General features: G+C 40.3%; 1 protein-coding gene across 1 annotated transcript; it reads left to right on the top strand.

Annotated features, from left to right (window-relative positions):
• The first annotated feature begins 3,972 nt into the window (after nt 1–3,972).
• On the top strand, nt 3,973–15,931 carry cdk4 (cyclin-dependent kinase 4). Its single transcript, XM_053437164.1, has 8 exons — nt 3,973–4,235; nt 11,264–11,498; nt 11,586–11,721; nt 11,898–12,065; nt 12,755–12,864; nt 13,853–13,903; nt 14,005–14,140; nt 14,979–15,931. The coding sequence occupies exons 2-8, from the start codon at nt 11,281–11,283 to the stop codon at nt 15,078–15,080; spliced, it is 921 nt and encodes a 306-aa protein (XP_053293139.1). The 5' UTR covers nt 3,973–4,235; nt 11,264–11,280; the 3' UTR covers nt 15,081–15,931.
• The last annotated feature ends 1,515 nt before the right edge of the window (nt 15,932–17,446 follow it).

The raw sequence follows: 17,446 nt of genomic DNA, 5'->3' as shown, positions 1-17,446 counted from the left end.
AGTCCTTTTTCATGGCCAGACGTTGTTTCTGCCCAGATTCAATGGAGGCTGAGAGCAGCATCGTCAGTCAGAGGAGTCCAGCAGCATCCTCTCATGCCTGCTTATCTTCAGTCCGGTGGTCTATTATAGATACCGAGGTGGAAACGGGTCCTCTTGGCGATTTAAATAAGCAGGTGCTGTCCAAGGTGCACGTGCACCATACTGTTTGCTGTCTTCTCTTCCCCTTCTTCAGTCGGAGAAGGTGGGGATATTAAATCCTATTAACACGTGACTCAAATCCGATTTTGATTTGAGTTGCTAATTTCCCTACCGGGGAGATGGACCCGCATGGAGGTGACAGGCGAGCATCCTTTGTTGTCTCGCGGTGGCATCGCTTCACCACTGTTTCCTCTTGTCTCCTCTTCTTCGTCGAAGCCTCTTTTTTTATGTTTTTACACCCCGGCTACATCCAGCAAGATTCCAACCCCCCACTCCTCCTCCTCCTCACCTCAAGCAGTCACAAAGTTACAATCCGGCGATGTGAAAAAATACAAAAAGCAATCTGATGAACAAAGAGAGAGAGGGAGAGAGAGCGAGAGAGAGAGAGCGAGAGAGAGAGAGAGAGAGAGAGAGAGAGAGAGAGAGAGAGAGAGAGAGAGAGAGAGAGAGAGAGAAGCTAGTCAAGCTCTCTCCTTCTTTTTCCATCCATCTCTGCATGCGCCACAAATCAGGAGGAGCGAGAGAGAGGAGCTGGATGCCAGATATGGATTTCTGCAAACTGTAAACTGTGCCTTCCGGATGTTGTCAAAGACAAGCGCTCATCATCATGCTCATCATTCTCATCATCATCATCATCATCATCATCATCTTCATCATCAACAACATCCTCGAATCCTTCAAGGATCTGGACCTCCCAGGAAAGAGACAGAATGCAAAGGATGCCACATGTAGCAGAGCATGTCAGCAAAATAACAGTATATACAACATTAATGAGAAAAGATAAATGTAGAGGTGAATCAATGTTTAAAGTAATAATCCATAAGAAAATGTGTGACAGAGGTGAAAGGAGCAGTAATGACAATTGTAATGTTAATGCTAGTAGTAGTATTGGTATTATATGTGAGCGGTCATATTATGAAAATATAGTTGTGACCATAATCAACTTTTATCCATGAGCCAAAGAACCTGTTATTCCAATTAGGACCTAAATCTGTATAAACTCTCACATCATGTGGACTGGGCTTCCTTATGGGGGACAAAAATAAACTGCCCATAATGTAAATCATTACATTTTAAGGTGAAGATATGTTTGAAGTGAGGTTTTTGTGTTGATGTTATTGTTGTTAATGTACGACACCTTGAATCCACCTCTGTGTATGAAACATGACTTATAAAATACAGCTCAAGAAGCAGAAGTCCTCGAAATGACCATAATAAATTAAATTAAATTAAATTAAATTAAATTAAATTAAAATAATATATATTTATCCTGCACAGATCCCGTTTGCGCAGGATGTAAATATATATATTTTTAATTAAATAAAAAAAAAAAAGTATAAAGTATAATAACAAAAAGCCAATTTTTTACCTGTAAAAAATAAATAATAATCCTTACAATCTCAATAGGGCCTCACTGTCTGTCAGTGCCTGTCAGTGCTCGGGCCCTAAAAAGACTCCCTCACAGAGAGCAGAGGCAACAGAAGGCGACAGCCCAAACTATATGCATCCGGAGGAAGATAATAATAATAAATATAAAACTTAAAGAAATGAATGTAAACTTATACTGCAAGGCAATGATTCAGGTTTTGTCATGTCTATGGAAATATTGGTACCGAAGATACTGTTGTGATGTAAAATTCTAGATTATATACCTCAATAGTCTTCATAGTTATCCTCATAGCTGGATTAATGATATGACCAAGCAGAGAAGGGATCAGGAATATAAAACTTTTATTTATAGAAGATATTTCTGTACAAGATACTTGAATAAGCTGAGACGCCTCCGGAGGCAGCGGGCGGATCAGCTCAGTGAGGTACAGCCAGATGTTGGGCACCTCTTCATCAATGTCTGATTTATGACGTCTTCCAGCACTGGCCCATCCTCCTCCAGCTCCGTGTCAGGACCATCTTCAAACTGATAAAAGCCTGGCGCACAGTCTGCCACAGTGCTCTCAAAGCTGCCATGGTCGAGAAAACGAATGTTGGCTGCGTCTCCTCCTCTGTGTTCTCGGTGGAGGAAGCATCAACAACAATTTCCACCTGTGGCTGCTCCTCAGAGGAGGCAACAGCTGCGACCGGCTCAGTTTGAGCAGGTTTGCACTTCATCTTCCTTTCGGGCTTGATTTTGAAAACAATCGGCTCCTTCCAACCATAACCCTTGAAAATTTCACTCTTTAGCTTCCACTGCAGGTCATCGGTAGTTGGATCACTCTGGCTACTGATTGGCTGATCAGTTTGAGCCGGTTTGCACTTCATCTTCCTTTCGGGCTTGATCTTGAAGACAATCGGCTCCTTCCAACCATAACCCTTGAAAATGTCACTCTTTAGCTTCCACTGCAGGTCATCGGTAGTTGGGTCAGTCTGGTTGATTGGCTGCTCAGTTTGTGAGATTCCACTCTTTTCCTCCCCCTGCAGGAGATCGCCCCCAATTTCAAACTGCATTTTGAAATTGGTTGAGGTCAGAGAAATTAAAAAGCAAATTGCGTCCAGAAGGCCAAGTAAACCAACGAATCGGTAGCAGAGAACTAAGTAATGACCAGGTGAACTGATTGAACCTAGTAAACCAAGTGAGGATTGAACCTTAATTCACTTAATTTATACCTACCTTCATAAAAGGGTCAAAGAATCCAAGGATCAACGGATCAAAGGATTTCCTTACAATTGCATCCTAGAATTCCTTTATGTAAATTTGTGACTTTGATCTGAATCAACCGTATCCATGACAACAATACACAATAATAAGTCAATATTATGGTTGTTCTCTGGGTTACACCGACACTTTAAAGACACTCAGATGGGTTGCGTGTGCATATCAGCAAGAGGAAGTTGACATGTGTCAACATCATTTTTTTTTCAACAATATGTTTATTGAGTTTTCAACACAGCACAAAAGTACAGAGAATATAGCATACTAACAAATAAAGTAAAAATGTGGAATATGGCCAAAATGGCCACTAAATGCAAAATAGCAGGCTTCCTGTTGCGTTTTTCCAATTGCACCTGAGACTTTTTTGTTTGTCTGGTCATGATACACCTGTGTATCGATTTTTGTGAAGATCTGTCAATGTGAACACGTCTCGGGGGGCACCATTCGGCCAATTTGCAACGCCCATTGAAAATTCCTCCAGAATACGTACATTTTCACCACTTTCTAGCTTTCTGCAAATTTTGGTAAGAATTTGAGCATGTTAATAATAATAATGATCATTACAATTTCAATATGGCCTCTCACTGTCAGTGCTCGGGCCCTAACAATACAAATACTACTTCTACTACTACTATTACATCTACAACGACTAATGCTACTACTAATAATACTAATAATACTAATAATACTAATAATATTAATACAAGTTTCATGATTATACCAAAAATTTCACATCTTCTTCCAATTTAATTATTTTTATAAACCGCTAATAAATGCTATATAAGGAAACTGCAACTGAAATAAACGGAAATGAGTAGAATGATGACAACAGAGATCAGAAGACACACATCCCTATTTTCGAAAGTGGATTGAGAAGTTTTTTAATCTACAAGTGCCTGTTAATTAAATATTTTACAAGGTCCCACCATGTATTGTTTTATTGTCTTTTACCTCTTTTATTTTACTCTCTTTACTCATAATTTAGAAGCTTCCTGGTTGTAATAGATTTCTTGTCAAGTTGTGTCTCATGGAGGACTGAAGTGAATGTGACCCAGCAGCTTTAAGTTCTTCTTCATACACGATGTGCTGCCACAGACTCTGGCTCCTCCTCCTCCTCCTCCTCTCAGAGTTGCTAGAAGCAACAGGAAGCGACAAAAAGAGTGCGGGCAGGAGGAAGAGAAAAGAAACACACACACAGTGGAGGCCCCAGAACCATTCCGCTGGACTGAGGCGTCTCCACTCCAGACCCCGTGCCCTCCTCCGTCTGAACCCGACCTGCCTCCTCCGGACCGGGGCTGTGGGAGCTGGGACGATACGTGGCACGTTAGAGAGCATGTCCTGCTCCCGGAGCTGAAGGAGTCGAACTGCCCCCTCGGAGCGAACGGACGAGGTAAGTCCAACATCTGCTTCCAGTCATGTGCGTGAGGCGCAGCGGGGGTTTATATCATGTGGACGTGCGTGTACACGGGTGAGAGCAGCGGTGATCCGTCTCCCCCGCTCCCTCCGCCACGTCAGTGAACATGTGGGTGAAGGAGGAGAAGTCTGTGGCCTGTCGCTGCTGCACTTTGTCTCCACTTTAATTCACAAAGGAGCGCTATGGAGGAGCACCACGTGTCGGGACCAGAGGGGCTTCCTCTGCCCCGCTGCTCTCCGCCCGCCGGCCCCCAGTGTCCGGCTGGGACTCGATCAAGCTCCTACATGAATGTCAGACAGTGGGAGTGATGTCTGATAATCAATACTGACAAGCTGCTGATCGATAGCTGCCCCCCACAGGTTAATGGCCTCAGTGACACTAACTTCCAGCTGTTCATAAAAAATAAAGAAACACATCTGTCCCTGATGTGAGACTGCAGGAGAGGATCTGTGGAGATGTTCTCAGAGTGACAAGTCATGCACACAGACTGAGCACTTCCTGTAGAGGGGAGGAAGCATGATGACCACAACAAGCCTGATCATTCACAGACAAGGACTTTGTACAGGATGCTTCTGTGATTCACTGGAAAAGCTTCAAGTCCAGTGTAATGTTTTGCTCTTTTGTGAAATGAGGGACATTGTAGGGATTAGAGGTGTCGAACCAATGGACGTCAATCATTTGTCGTTTATTCCCTAACTTTTGTACATATATCAAAACAAAATTCATCACAATGCATCAATATATACAATGTAATAGAATGCAACTTTATTAAACCCCAAGGCATTTTGGTTAAGTGCAAGTACAAGAAGACAAAAACACGTAACAGACATGTAACTGACATGTAACAGACATGCACTGACAAACATCCGCAAGAACAATAAACCACATTAAACGAGCTGTTTGGTTGTGTGGAGCTAAAATTACAATATCTCCAAAATACTAAATGTCATAAGGAATAAGAAAATTGATTAATTTGATTGTCTTCATGCCATGGCAGATTTTCAAACTGTAAAAGTGACTTTCATCACTTTGACATTCTGAACACCCCCCCCCCCCCCCCCCTCTCCCCTCAAGTATTTCTGTATTTGAGGCTCTATTGTGGCTCTGCTGCCTCCCACAGCCGTTGCCACACAACCTGCAGAGGAATGTTGCACTCTCACAATGAGTTGATGGTAAACTCCCCAAATCAGTTGTGACTGCACTCATCTGGAACAGTCAACATATGAAAAGGATTTGGAGTATAGGATGACTAGAGCTTGCCCAAGGGTGCTGCACTTTGACATCATCACAGCTTATAAACATTAAGTTTGAGGACACAGCACATATATTTAATTGTTTTTTGATAATATTATGCAAATGTGGGAAAAACTATTCTTAGTCAACATCTTTCTAATTTCTTTATGTTACAAATACCTGGAATTTGTTCATTTTGTTCTATATCATTGAATTCTGAATTCAAAGATGTCTACTCTTGTGTTTCTGTATTACTGACATAAAAACAACACGTTAACATCTTAATTATGATTAAATGAGAAAATAGACGCGTTTGATAACAATATAATAAACTTTATTCAGATCCCACTTTTCAAAACCCAGGTACAAAGTGCTTCAATAAGCAAGACAACAAATCAATAAACAGAGGTTAAATGAATAAATAAATAGCCCAGAAGAAATCAAGAAAATTCTTTCTGATTATTGAGGTAGGTCAATCATTGTGCATAAATCAAATTAAAACACTGTTTTATAAATGCAGGCTAATTAGCATGTTGTCTGTGTGTAATTATAAACTGTAAAATCATTTAATAAACACTTTTCTTCATATTTAGAACATTAGTTAATCAATTTAGATTCCTGCCACCAGAGAATAACAAAACCAAACAACCTTTTTCCTCCTATTTTGAATATATATGTAGTGACATTCAGTAGTGAAGTTATAGTTTAATGGTGGCCTCGAGATGTATTTCAGGATCTGGATGAAACACGGACACAAGCGCTGAGAAGCTGTGAGGATTTATTTAAAACAGATCTCTATGTAAGAAAAGTAATTGTAGATGTAGGTCCCTGAAATGCAAAGTCTGCTCAGAAAAATAAAGTGGTCCACACAATGTTGCATTAAAAAGGTTTCTTGGGTTTTTATCATATTTTGCAGGAGGGAAAGGTTAATTCACAGCTGAGTTCCCACATGATTTTGTTGGCAGGAACAAGAATGCTGACAGCTTCTCGTCTGCAGAACCTCTTACTCAACTCTTTGCATAAGAGGAAGACATGTGGTGCGTTCAACATGAAAAATGCAGCATAACTTCATTCTATCACCTACAGTTAATATCGACATTTGACACCTTCAAAAACTGTTGTGCAGCAGCATTATTCAACCCTTTGACTATAACATGTTTCTGTTGTCATCAGGGTTCACTTCACCAGTTTGTTATCCAGTATTGATGCAGCACAGAAACACTGCACTTAATAACTTGAGAGTTTTAAATGATTTATATACGATTCACCAAATCACCTGAATCTTAAAAATCAGACCAGAACGGCAAATGTATTGCTTCATTTAACAGTGACTCTGTATTTATAATTTTATTTGAATAACCAAATTACTGAAATGTTTTCTATTTGAAGTTTACTCTTTCTTAAAACCTGACATTTTTCTTACCACGATCAGAGTTACAGTTGCATGTACACCAGTCAGCCGCAGTATTAAATTGATTATCTTGCTACAATGGCATTTGGGCAGCAGGTGAACTGCTTATTGAAGTTGACATATAAAATTGGACAAGCGTAAGGATCTGAGTGACTTTGACAAAGACCAGATAGCGAGGCCTACATGTCTGGATCAGAGTGTCTCCAAAATGGCTGGTCTTGCTGGGGTCTTCCTGGTTCGCAGTGGTCTGTACCTAGTCAAAGTGACCCAGAGAAAGACAATTTAATTTAAATTTTATAAACAGTTTTTCAGTTGTGTTTTCAGAAGGTTGACAGTTTCACAATATGCACTCATATAAAATAAAATTGCATCAAGTGAATAAAGATTTCATTCAAATAACCAATATCTGAAGTAATACTTGTACGCCTCCATGCTGGGGACAGCCGGTGGCCGGAGGCACAATGTTATCGGGTTGTCCGTCCAATTCTTGTGACCACGATATCTCAAGAATGCCATGAGGGACTATCTTCAAATTTGGTCCAAACCATCAGTTGGTGCCTAAGGCGCAGAGATGCATGTTGGAAGCAAAGGTCGGCCTGTGTTGTCTTATCGTACTGGAGAGATTCGGTAAACTGCTGACAACCATATTGCTGGCTACCATAGAAATCTGTTAGAGCACAGTGCATCAAAGCTTTCTCCATGCTAGGCTGTGTAGCTGCAGAGCGATCAGTGTCCACCACTGAAAGCACCTAGTATCAGCATGTGAGCATCAGAACATGACCACGGAGCAATGAGAGACGTCCGATTGGTCTGACGTTATATCCTATATCATGCAGACTGTTGTGTTTTTGGAAGATGATTCCAGAATGTAATACGAGAAGAAGTCAAACTGGCACAGGCAGTGGGATGCGCCTGGGAACCCGTTGGTACTTGTTTAAGTAACATCCACCCTAAGGATAATCTCTGATTGTTGTGGCTCCATTTAGTAGAATAAAGCGACTTGCTGCTCTGTGAAAATTCTTCAAGAATGGTTTGAGGAACACAACGAAGAAGGGTGTTGACTTGGCCTCTAAATTCTCCAGATGTCAGTCCATTCAAGCGTCTGTGGATGGGAAAACATGTCTGATCCATGGAGACCCCTCTCAACTCACAGGACACTTGCAGGGGTTTCTGCTCGGATGAGTCAGAGCTATTAGACAGTTTGTTTTTTATGCTGTGGCTGATGAGTGTAAAACTAACTAGTATTGTCTTTAGTGAGTAATTAACCCATTATTTTGTTGATTGTGTCCTTAATCATTTAGTTTATGAAATGTCAAAACGTGGTGGAATATGCAAACAACAATTTACCAGAGCCCAAGGTGACAGATACAGATATTCAGAGTTGACAGTTCAAATCCCAAAGATTAGGGTAGTTAGGGGTAACAAATTGAGGATCAAAACCCTCCCATGTAAGAGGCTGCAAACAGCATATTCTGGTGTTTTATTTGTTTCTCATTAGAAGATTTAAAAGGAGGCAAATGGATAAAACATTCTCTGATACCTAATCAGGAAATCAGATGTCTCATATCTGGTCACATACATTTTTTTTGCCGTATCAGTTAGCTGAGTCCAAATTATCATAGAGGAAGATACTAACATTAACCTAAATTTAAGATATTCTAAAATTGACAGAAAACTGGAGACTAACAACCTTGGAGGATTGTATCTTTATGTGTTAGATGATGTAAATTGAGGTAAGCAGGGTGAGACAGGGAGGGAGCCGGCTGAGCTCGCTGCCCCTGCAGCAAACTGCTCTGACAGATTAGACCGGCTGAGACTTAAACAAAAGGGAGGAAGGAGATGGATGAAGCCTGGCAGGTGACCGAGGGAACAGAAAGCTATTTGGGTTGAGTGGTTGAAGGTGTTTCCTGTGCTGGCAGGGCGCTGGCCAACAAATCCCATGTCAAGTATATTTGCTTTAAAATGGCGTCTCATTCAGTGAGTCATTTGACCTGTTGGAGGAGGTCGGTACTTCATCCTGCAGCTCATGAGTTATAAAACATTTTGTGAATACAGAAGAGCATTCATTAATTCCATTTCGGATATGATTTAAAATATGTCACATATTTCAACCCCCTGAGCACCTGGAGAGCTCTGATGAGGCTTCAGTCTAGTACAGGCCACTACGACCATCCATAAAACCCCAGCACTTAGCTGCAATGATGGCTTACTGCTGCTGCCAGGATGAAATTGAAATACACAGAATTATTTCCCCTTTACATCGTGTGTTAAAGCTGCATCAATAAATACTTTATATTTGTCATGGGACGAATGACTACATGTATTTTGAGATGGGACAAACTGTGGAGAGAGTTATCACCCGGCTCTGGAGTTCCCCCTCTGCATGTGAAGCTTTTTCTTTCTTTCAGCGTCATTGTTTTTGTATTTTCGGGCCCACAACTTTTCTGTTAACTTTCCTCACCGGTGACATTTTCAGACGCAGCCGCCGGCTCAGATAAACCCTCTGAAAACTCCCAGCCCAGCACCAAAAGGCAGATGAAGTTACAGGCTAATTAAAAAGCTTTTTTAAAGAGTTGACAGATTTCCCATGTAGATGTTTTATTCTGCAGTTGTATTTATAGAAAGTTGTCAGAATCACAATACGCACTAATATAAATTGCATTCTGTGATAGATTTGATTAATATTACCCACCATGATCAGGCGAGACAGTATCTTTCTGCTTGGGGCATTGCGTTCTGGGGTTGTCTCTCTTTCTCTTTCTTGTGAACATGTTAGCTCATGAACTCTTTGAGGGAATTCCCCCAAATTTGGTGAACACGTTCAATTAGGAGTCACAGGTGAACTGAATGTCAAAGGTCAAAGTTGCAGTGATCTGTCATTTGTTTTGGTCTTTGAACACCTTATCTTAGGAATGCCTTGAGAGAATGCTTTCAGATTTGGCACAAATTAAGTGACTAGATTTCATCGGTAAAAGGTCAAGGTCATTGTAACCTCACATTATTGTAAATACAATAACTCAAATGACACCTGGAGGGACTAAATATGCACAGGTTGCACGGCAGTAATTCTAGTTGTAAGTGCAAATGTACATTTAGCACATTGCAAGAATGGCCTTGTCAGCTCCTTGGCACATCTAGCGGGTTGTTTAGCTGTAAAACATCTCTCTGTTTAATCCTGCCTTTACACCAGCACTGGAACCAACACTTGTAACCACCGGTCGACAATAGATTTACAGATTAAATTTGAACAAGAAAAAAATCCTCCTGTCTTTCTTTGTGGAGATAGTGATTTACTGCTTGTTACGTTGGAAGCTGCCGTGACTGATTCCTCACTCCTCTGTTCACACTGATGAATCCTACAGCCGATGTCTCACTGAAGAACTTCAGCACAGACAGTGTTGTCCAAGTAACAGGCTGAGACATTTACAAAAGTCTGAATACATGTCAGTGAATAAATCAAAAGGCATTGCTGCTGCATGAAAAATATAATTATTTTTGGGGTCGCATCCGAACCCACGGCCGCTGCAGGAGGATGGAAAATCTGCTGACAGTCTTCATGAGGTCTAAAAGTCTTCATGAGGTCTAAAAGTGAAAGCATCCCCTGTCAACACCAGGCAAGCAGCCTGACTTAAAATAGATTTTCTATTCATTTAAAAATGGATTGTCAAAGCACCAGAGCTGCTAAGGAGCTTCCATTAAGTTTGGATGAGGAGTTTTTGGAGAGGAAATAGCAATGAATTCAGCTTCTGTGGAGTGTGTGTTACTCTCAGCCTGAGGACTGCTCTGTCTTTATTGCAGAGGATCCAACAGTTTCTCTCACAGCTTGAGAGTTCACTGAGAGTTCATCGTAATACCTGCTCACACAGCCGAACAGAAAACCCTCAAACGGTAACACAAGGGAGCCGTTTATCTCAGATCTATGAGCTTCGGGGCTAATTCGTTGATGTTTTATGTTTCTGCCTTTACACGTCATTTTCTTTTCCATTCATTCTTATAAATGGAGCAAATGTATCTTCTGCAATACTCTGTTGTGATTTCACAGTTTACTTTTGTTGCAACTATACTTGCTATGTTTGTAGAGTTGAGTCAAGGGACCTTTCAATCGACATTTGGGATGAGCTTAAAGAAGCGAGGTAGTGGGTGTGTGTTTGTGTTACATTGTATCATATAGTGTGTTATGTAAGGATGTGATGTCCCAGTTAGTCCCAGTTCATTCCAAGCGGCTTCAAGCTGCCCACTAGGGTAATTGAATTCAGATAATAGAACAATGCATTGTGCTGATTAAATTACTTTTCTTTATTACCAGCATTTATAGTTTGTGAATCTGCTGTTTGTGTGTGTGTGTGTGTCTCTCTCTCAGTCTCTTTGAACCTGGCAATGGCCAACGCCACCAGTTTCCAGTATGAGCCAGTGGCAGAGATCGGAGGAGGCGCTTACGGGACTGTTTATAAGGCCAGAGACACGGAGAGCGGGCAGTTCGTCGCTCTGAAGAGCGTGCGCGTCCAGACAGACCAGAATGGCCTGCCCATCTCCACAGTCAGAGAGGTGGCTCTGTTGAGACGGCTGGAGCAGTTTGACCACCCAAATGTAGTCAGGTGAGTGTTTTTATTCAGCCTTAGTTGTCAACAATCCACTGTGGACGACTCTCTCACACAAGTCTCTGTTTTTGATGTGCGTGCCAGGCTCATGGACGTATGTGCCACCAAGAGGTCGGACCAGGAGACTAAAGTCACTCTGGTATTTGAGCATGTGGACCAAGACCTCAAGACATACCTCGAGAGAGCTCCCGCTCCCGGATTAGCTACCGACCGCATTAAAGTGAGAAACAATTTCTAAACCAAACTGTGTAATTTGTCAAGTCAGTCCCAAGGCAGAAAAAATATGGAAAGTATGTCGTGTTTTATTATTAAGGCGTAAAAAACTTTTTTCCGAGGCTAAATCTGTTGAAATATGTGGTGTCATTTTAAAATATGTCTGCGTGTGTTTTTATTCAGGACCTCATGAGGCAGTTGGTGTGTGGTCTTGCATTCCTTCACTCTAACCGTGTGATGCACAGGGACCTGAAACCAGAGAATATCCTGGTGACCAGTGGGGGCCAGGTGAAACTGGCCGACTTTGGACTGGCCCGGATCTACAGCTGCCACATGGCTCTCACTCCTGTGGTGAGGTCACAATGGGACCATGTCGTTTTTCTTTATTGTCTGAATGTAATTTTATGTGTGTCATTTTCCTAAGTATACAGTTAGTATTCTTTAGTTGAATGTCAAATCTTGAATTCAGCTATTTTAATTCATATTTAAATTAAAAATATTATTTGGCCATGCTAGCAGCTCTGAGGAGCTCTATGTTCATAGTGACTGTGCTTACATGTTGATGTTTAGCAGCTAGCTAATTTTTTACCAGGAGCACGTTCAATTTCGAAACGTTTTTGCACTGTTGTCTCTGGGTTATGGTGCCCAATCAGCAGTGTAATCCTCGCCATTTTAAAAAGGCCAAGATTAAACCCATGTCAATCATTTGACATTTCGTCCACAAGAACGCTGAGAATGACCTTCTCAGCTGCCATACTTGCAACGTATCTCTACCGGCTGTTCATGCACCACCATTTAGTTTTAATAACCATTTTGCTACGCTTGTAAGCTAAACCGAGAAGCTTGCTAATTTCTTTATTTAATTTAATTCATACTGTATTAAGATTGAATAAAATATTGGCCACTTTGAAATTAAATCTAAAAATGTTGGTTTGGCAAGATGCTTAAATTAATATACAAATATTATCATCAATAACCAGCCAAAACCTGCAAATACCAGTATATTTCTTTCATTCATCCTCAGTGTTTGTGTCTGTCAGGTGGTGACACTGTGGTATCGGCCTCCTGAGGTTCTGCTACAGTCCAGTTATGCCACACCTGTAGACATCTGGAGCACCGGCTGCATCTTCGCTGAGATGTTCCGACGCAAGTGAGTCATCAGGATGACGTTCAGATGAGGAGCACAGACACAATATGGTTACAATCTTATGATTAGATTATAATCTCTGTCTTTGTTTCTACTCGCGTCAGTGTTTCAATCCTGGTCTAAATATAATCATTAGATAACCTGAGCAGAATTTTGTGCTGTTCAAAAGAGAAAAGCGGCTCTGGGCATAAGAGCGGTGCATTACAGTTTGGTGATCTGAGTCAATACATTGAAAAGAAGCAGATTTAATTTCCTTAAGGTGGAGGTTTCCCATTGTTTTAACAAATAGAATTCAATTTACTCTAAACGAGTTTGTTTAAACTGCTGCCTTTTCTCTATATTGCCCATAAATCAAAGGTAAGGAACGTAGGGCAAATATATTATGGTTTGTTCAGCCTCTTATTTGTTGCTCAGCTTATGTAATTAAAACACTTAAGCTAAGGTGAGTTTAAGGTTAAAGGAAGTTTGGGTAAATATAAAAGTCTCGTCTCATCTTGCTCTAGATTATAATGTTCAGTTAAAACCCTCTTGGCTTGACTCTCATTATAAGATACACTAGTGACAGATTTGAACTCTTACACAGAACTGCTGAGTTTACCAGCGGCTCTGGGCGTTCAGATTGGACCTGTATAAGCGTTGCCTTAGGACATTGGGAACTCTTACTTTGATGGGCCCATGAAGCTGAAATACAGCATTTAAATAAAGGTTAATGGCTTCTATGGACCATTGCAGTTTTTCCCAAACTTATGATTTTGCTTCTTCTGTGGAGGCTCAGGTCTCAAAATTATATATAAAATATAATATATAGTTTCAGTGAATTCAGTGACAACACATCAGTATTTTGTGACTGGGCTGCCACAGTGACGCATTTCAGAATCTTCCATATCAGCCCAGTGATATGCACAGTAGCTCCATCTGCTGGTGGAATGTACACATTGCATGGCGGTGTTGGTAAGTGTTAAACCTCTAAATAATTGCTTTGTGTGTTTAGACCGTTGTTCTGTGGAGAGTCCGAAGTGGACCAGCTGGGAAAGATTTTTGAGTGAGTAACAAAGTCTCCCCATCACGTTTGCTCGATGAGGAGTTGCATCGGGAGAAGATTCACACTGCAGCTGGTTCACTGACAGTAATCTTTGCTTTCAGAGTGATCGGCTTGCCATCAGAGGACGAGTGGCCGACTGACGTTACGCTCTCCAGAAAACACTTCCCCTCGCTCGTGCCGCGCCCCATTACTGAATATGTTTCAGAGATAGACGAGCAGGGGACACAACTATTGCTGGTAAGAATTGGTTTGGGTGGTGATACCTGCCTGGTAATTGATTTACTCTCAGCTGGGCACAGAGTTATAATAAGGGCAGTAACTTCAGTTTCTTTGCTCAGTCTGCTGCAATACTGAAAATAGTGACTCCTTTTAATTATCAGACGTACAGCAGTTTATTTAAAGGAAGTTATTATTTATCCATCGTGTACATAGTGCTCATACAAATTGAATTATACCTCAAATCACAGCTTTTCTTATGGATTTGGATTTGGTTTATCATTTTGTCTAAAAATATAAGTACGTGAAGTACTACTTTTCTGATAAAATAGACATATCTTTTTTGCCTGTCCATGTAATGTCATGTAGAAAATACAGGTTTTATAAGTAATAGGAACGCGCTCGCGTTTATTGAAATCACAAGGTCTACATTCAAATAGATTATTTTATATCAGTTCATCATTATGATTGAACATGGCTTTCTCTTTCAACATTTTTCAACCAGTAACAGCCTGGAGTTTCTGCTGGTTGCCTGGCAACTGGTACAGAGTATGAGTCTGCCAAAGTGCCATATTTTAACTTTTTATTTTTTCATGGGTTAAACAAACAGGTTGTAACATATTAATTAATATGCTTTAGAGGGGCTCGTTAGCATCTTTTTTATTATCTCTGGATAGAGCGAGTTTTACTGTTTGCTCTGTTTCCAGGCTTCATGCTAAGCTAACCTGCTTCTTCAGCTTCACCTAACGCTTGTCAAAAGAGTGAATAACAGTATTTCCAATATTTCTCAAAATGCCAAACTATTAATTTGAGATGTTCAATTTGACAATGACACCCTGTCACCTCGTTTCCTCCACAGAACATGCTGACCTTTGACCCCTTGAAACGAATATCTGCCCTGAAAGCTCTAGAACATCCATATTTCCACGACGTGGAGACACTGACTCAGACAAAGAGATGAAGTGATTCAGTTGAACGCGCAGCGAGAGGTAACAGTGCCTAAGTTTAGACCTGGTCCTAAACGTAAAGGATTTCAATTTCACTCACAGCGTCACCTTTCAACATGTCTAGGTTATGCTTTGAAATCGTATTTTGTTAAATCTGCATCAAAATGCCTAAGAAAGGGGAATTAAAAAAAAAACAGAAGAGGAGTAAACTAAATGATCACTGGCTTTCCAACATGTATATGTCACAGTTAATGATGTCAACATGTCACGTCTTCAAGGACAGTACCAGTGTTTTAGATGTTTGATTTCTGTATCAGTCTCTTGACTTGTCAACCGAAACGTCTGTCGTCTCTTCTCAAATGTTGCTCTTGTTACTTTTGTACAGTAGTTAGACGGAGGGAAGCAGATGTGTCACCTTTTCTTGATACAGGCTGAACACAGTCTGACAGAAGAGCCACCTCAGGGGGTTTGAACAGGCATGCAGTCGTTTTTGTGAATTTACTGTGTTTCTGGCAGAAATGAATCTGTATAAAAACGTATGACACATACCTGTATTTAAATCAATGCACAATGGTCTGAGGTATCAGAACGAAAAACGCACATGAAAGACGTATTACAAAAAAACTGGTATTGCCCTTATATACTCTGATAAGGTAAAATAAACTGTTTCTTTTATTAGACAACTGAACGGTTGGATCTCGTTTTATGTTCAACATATTTTTCGTTGCTATAAACCATCTGAAATCCACCAGCACTGTAGCTACACACAGTTTTAATCATATTCAGATTTGATTTGTGTATCATTATTATTTTGCAGGTGGAAGTCCATATAACATGAATAAATGTGATTCTATGAAAACTGAAATGGACTGAAACATTTTGTGCAATCAGTACATTGGATACTACCAACAATTCAAAGAGACTCAGCCGCCTCAGCAGACAGTTTCTATCATCTAACATCGACTAAATGAAAATAAAGAACATGAACGTGGCTGCCAACATCTGCCAGAAATGGGTTATTTTTTGGTTCTTGCAGGTAAATTGTTATTGTGTTTATCAAAATATATGAAATGAAGTTAAGACTCTCAGAAGAGATGGATGTCATTAAACAAAGAATCAATGCAGCAGGAGCAGAGATATTCAGATTGACGGTCCCCAATTTCCTCTTTTGTCAAGCTCCAAAAGCAGTGAATCCCACTTCTCCCATAATGCACCTTGATTGGGTCTGTTTTTTAGACTCTTTGTGCCTGGTTTTTCAACAGGTCTTTTCACCACAGCTCTTGTCTCCACTGTATCTATCGAGTAGAATAGAACTTAATAGAATAGAATAGTCTTTATTGTCATTGTAGTAATAAAAGAACACATTGCACACATTATGTTTGTGTCTTTTCAGACACAGTTAAAAAGATGTCATGCTCAATTCATACAAATGTTATTGAGCAGTACCCTCCATTATGGTTTTAAAATAAATTTGATTGTTAAAATCAGTGGAATTTCACTTTAAATTATTAGAATTTTTCACTAGAAAATGTATTATACTACTACAAAATGCAACAGTCGTCAGTAAATAGAAATATCCTATTAGAGTGCACACGCTCGTTGGTCATCAGCAAACATTCATGCTCAGCATGATGGAGCTACGCAGTACATTAAAGGACTAGTGCAACATTTTTGGAAATAGACAGTGTTTTTGTCGAGGAGGAGATTGACAGACTGGAAACAGGGGAAACGGCTCCACTTCAGTTTGTGTATTCAATAAATATGTAACCGATCTTTTATTTGAGGACTGTTGAACAGAGCCAGACTGTTTCCTCTTTGCTGAACTGAGCCAACCAGCTGCACAAACCAGCAACTATATTTACTGTACAGGCACAAGAGTTAGTTCTCATCTCAATCTCCACATCTAACTCTGCTAGAAAGCAAACAAGTATATCTCCCAAAATGTAGAGCTATTCCTTTAGATTATCCTCCCAGCAGCACGTAAGGTTAAAACTCCAACCCCTTTGCTTGTTTCGCCTTATTGTTTGTTCCATGATAATCAATTAGTCACAGTTGCACTATTTCATCACACATTTCCACATGTTGCTACACAATGTAGATCAAAGTGAAAGCACAGTGTAAATAGACTCGCAGTGTTCACTTAAAATTCATAGTACGTCATGTGAAATATTTACGAGCACACACACTTCGTCCATATTCAATTCATTTATGAAGCATTAAGTTAAAGGGATTAACACTATATTTAAAGTAATTTTCTACATTTTGACAGGGTTATGATGAGGATACAAGCACCGAGGAAAGACAGGAGCTTCTCCCTGATGAGAGCTTGTGCAGTACACAAATATTTTCTTGTTTTTTAGGAGCTATTTTGTGCATTTTT

This window comes from Pleuronectes platessa, chromosome 2, assembly GCF_947347685.1.
Source record: "Pleuronectes platessa chromosome 2, fPlePla1.1, whole genome shotgun sequence".
In the NCBI taxonomy this organism is placed as follows: domain Eukaryota; kingdom Metazoa; phylum Chordata; class Actinopteri; order Pleuronectiformes; family Pleuronectidae; genus Pleuronectes; species Pleuronectes platessa.
The sequence above is the reverse complement of the archived record's forward strand: the minus strand, read 5'-3'. Positions and strand labels throughout refer to the sequence as shown.

What these genes read in the sequence shown, in the direction of transcription:
- cdk4 (XM_053437164.1), top strand. Translation starts at nt 11,281, where the DNA reads ATGGCCAACGCCACCAGTTTCCAGTATGAGCCAGTGGCAGAGATCGGA. An exon ending in ACATGGCTCTCACTCCTGTG is followed by an intron (nt 12,066 to 12,754) that starts GTGAGGTCACAA and finishes TGTGTCTGTCAG; the next exon opens with GTGGTGACACTGTGGTATCG. An exon ending in CAGCTGGGAAAGATTTTTGA is followed by an intron (nt 13,904 to 14,004) that starts GTGAGTAACAAA and finishes CTTTGCTTTCAG; the next exon opens with AGTGATCGGCTTGCCATCAG.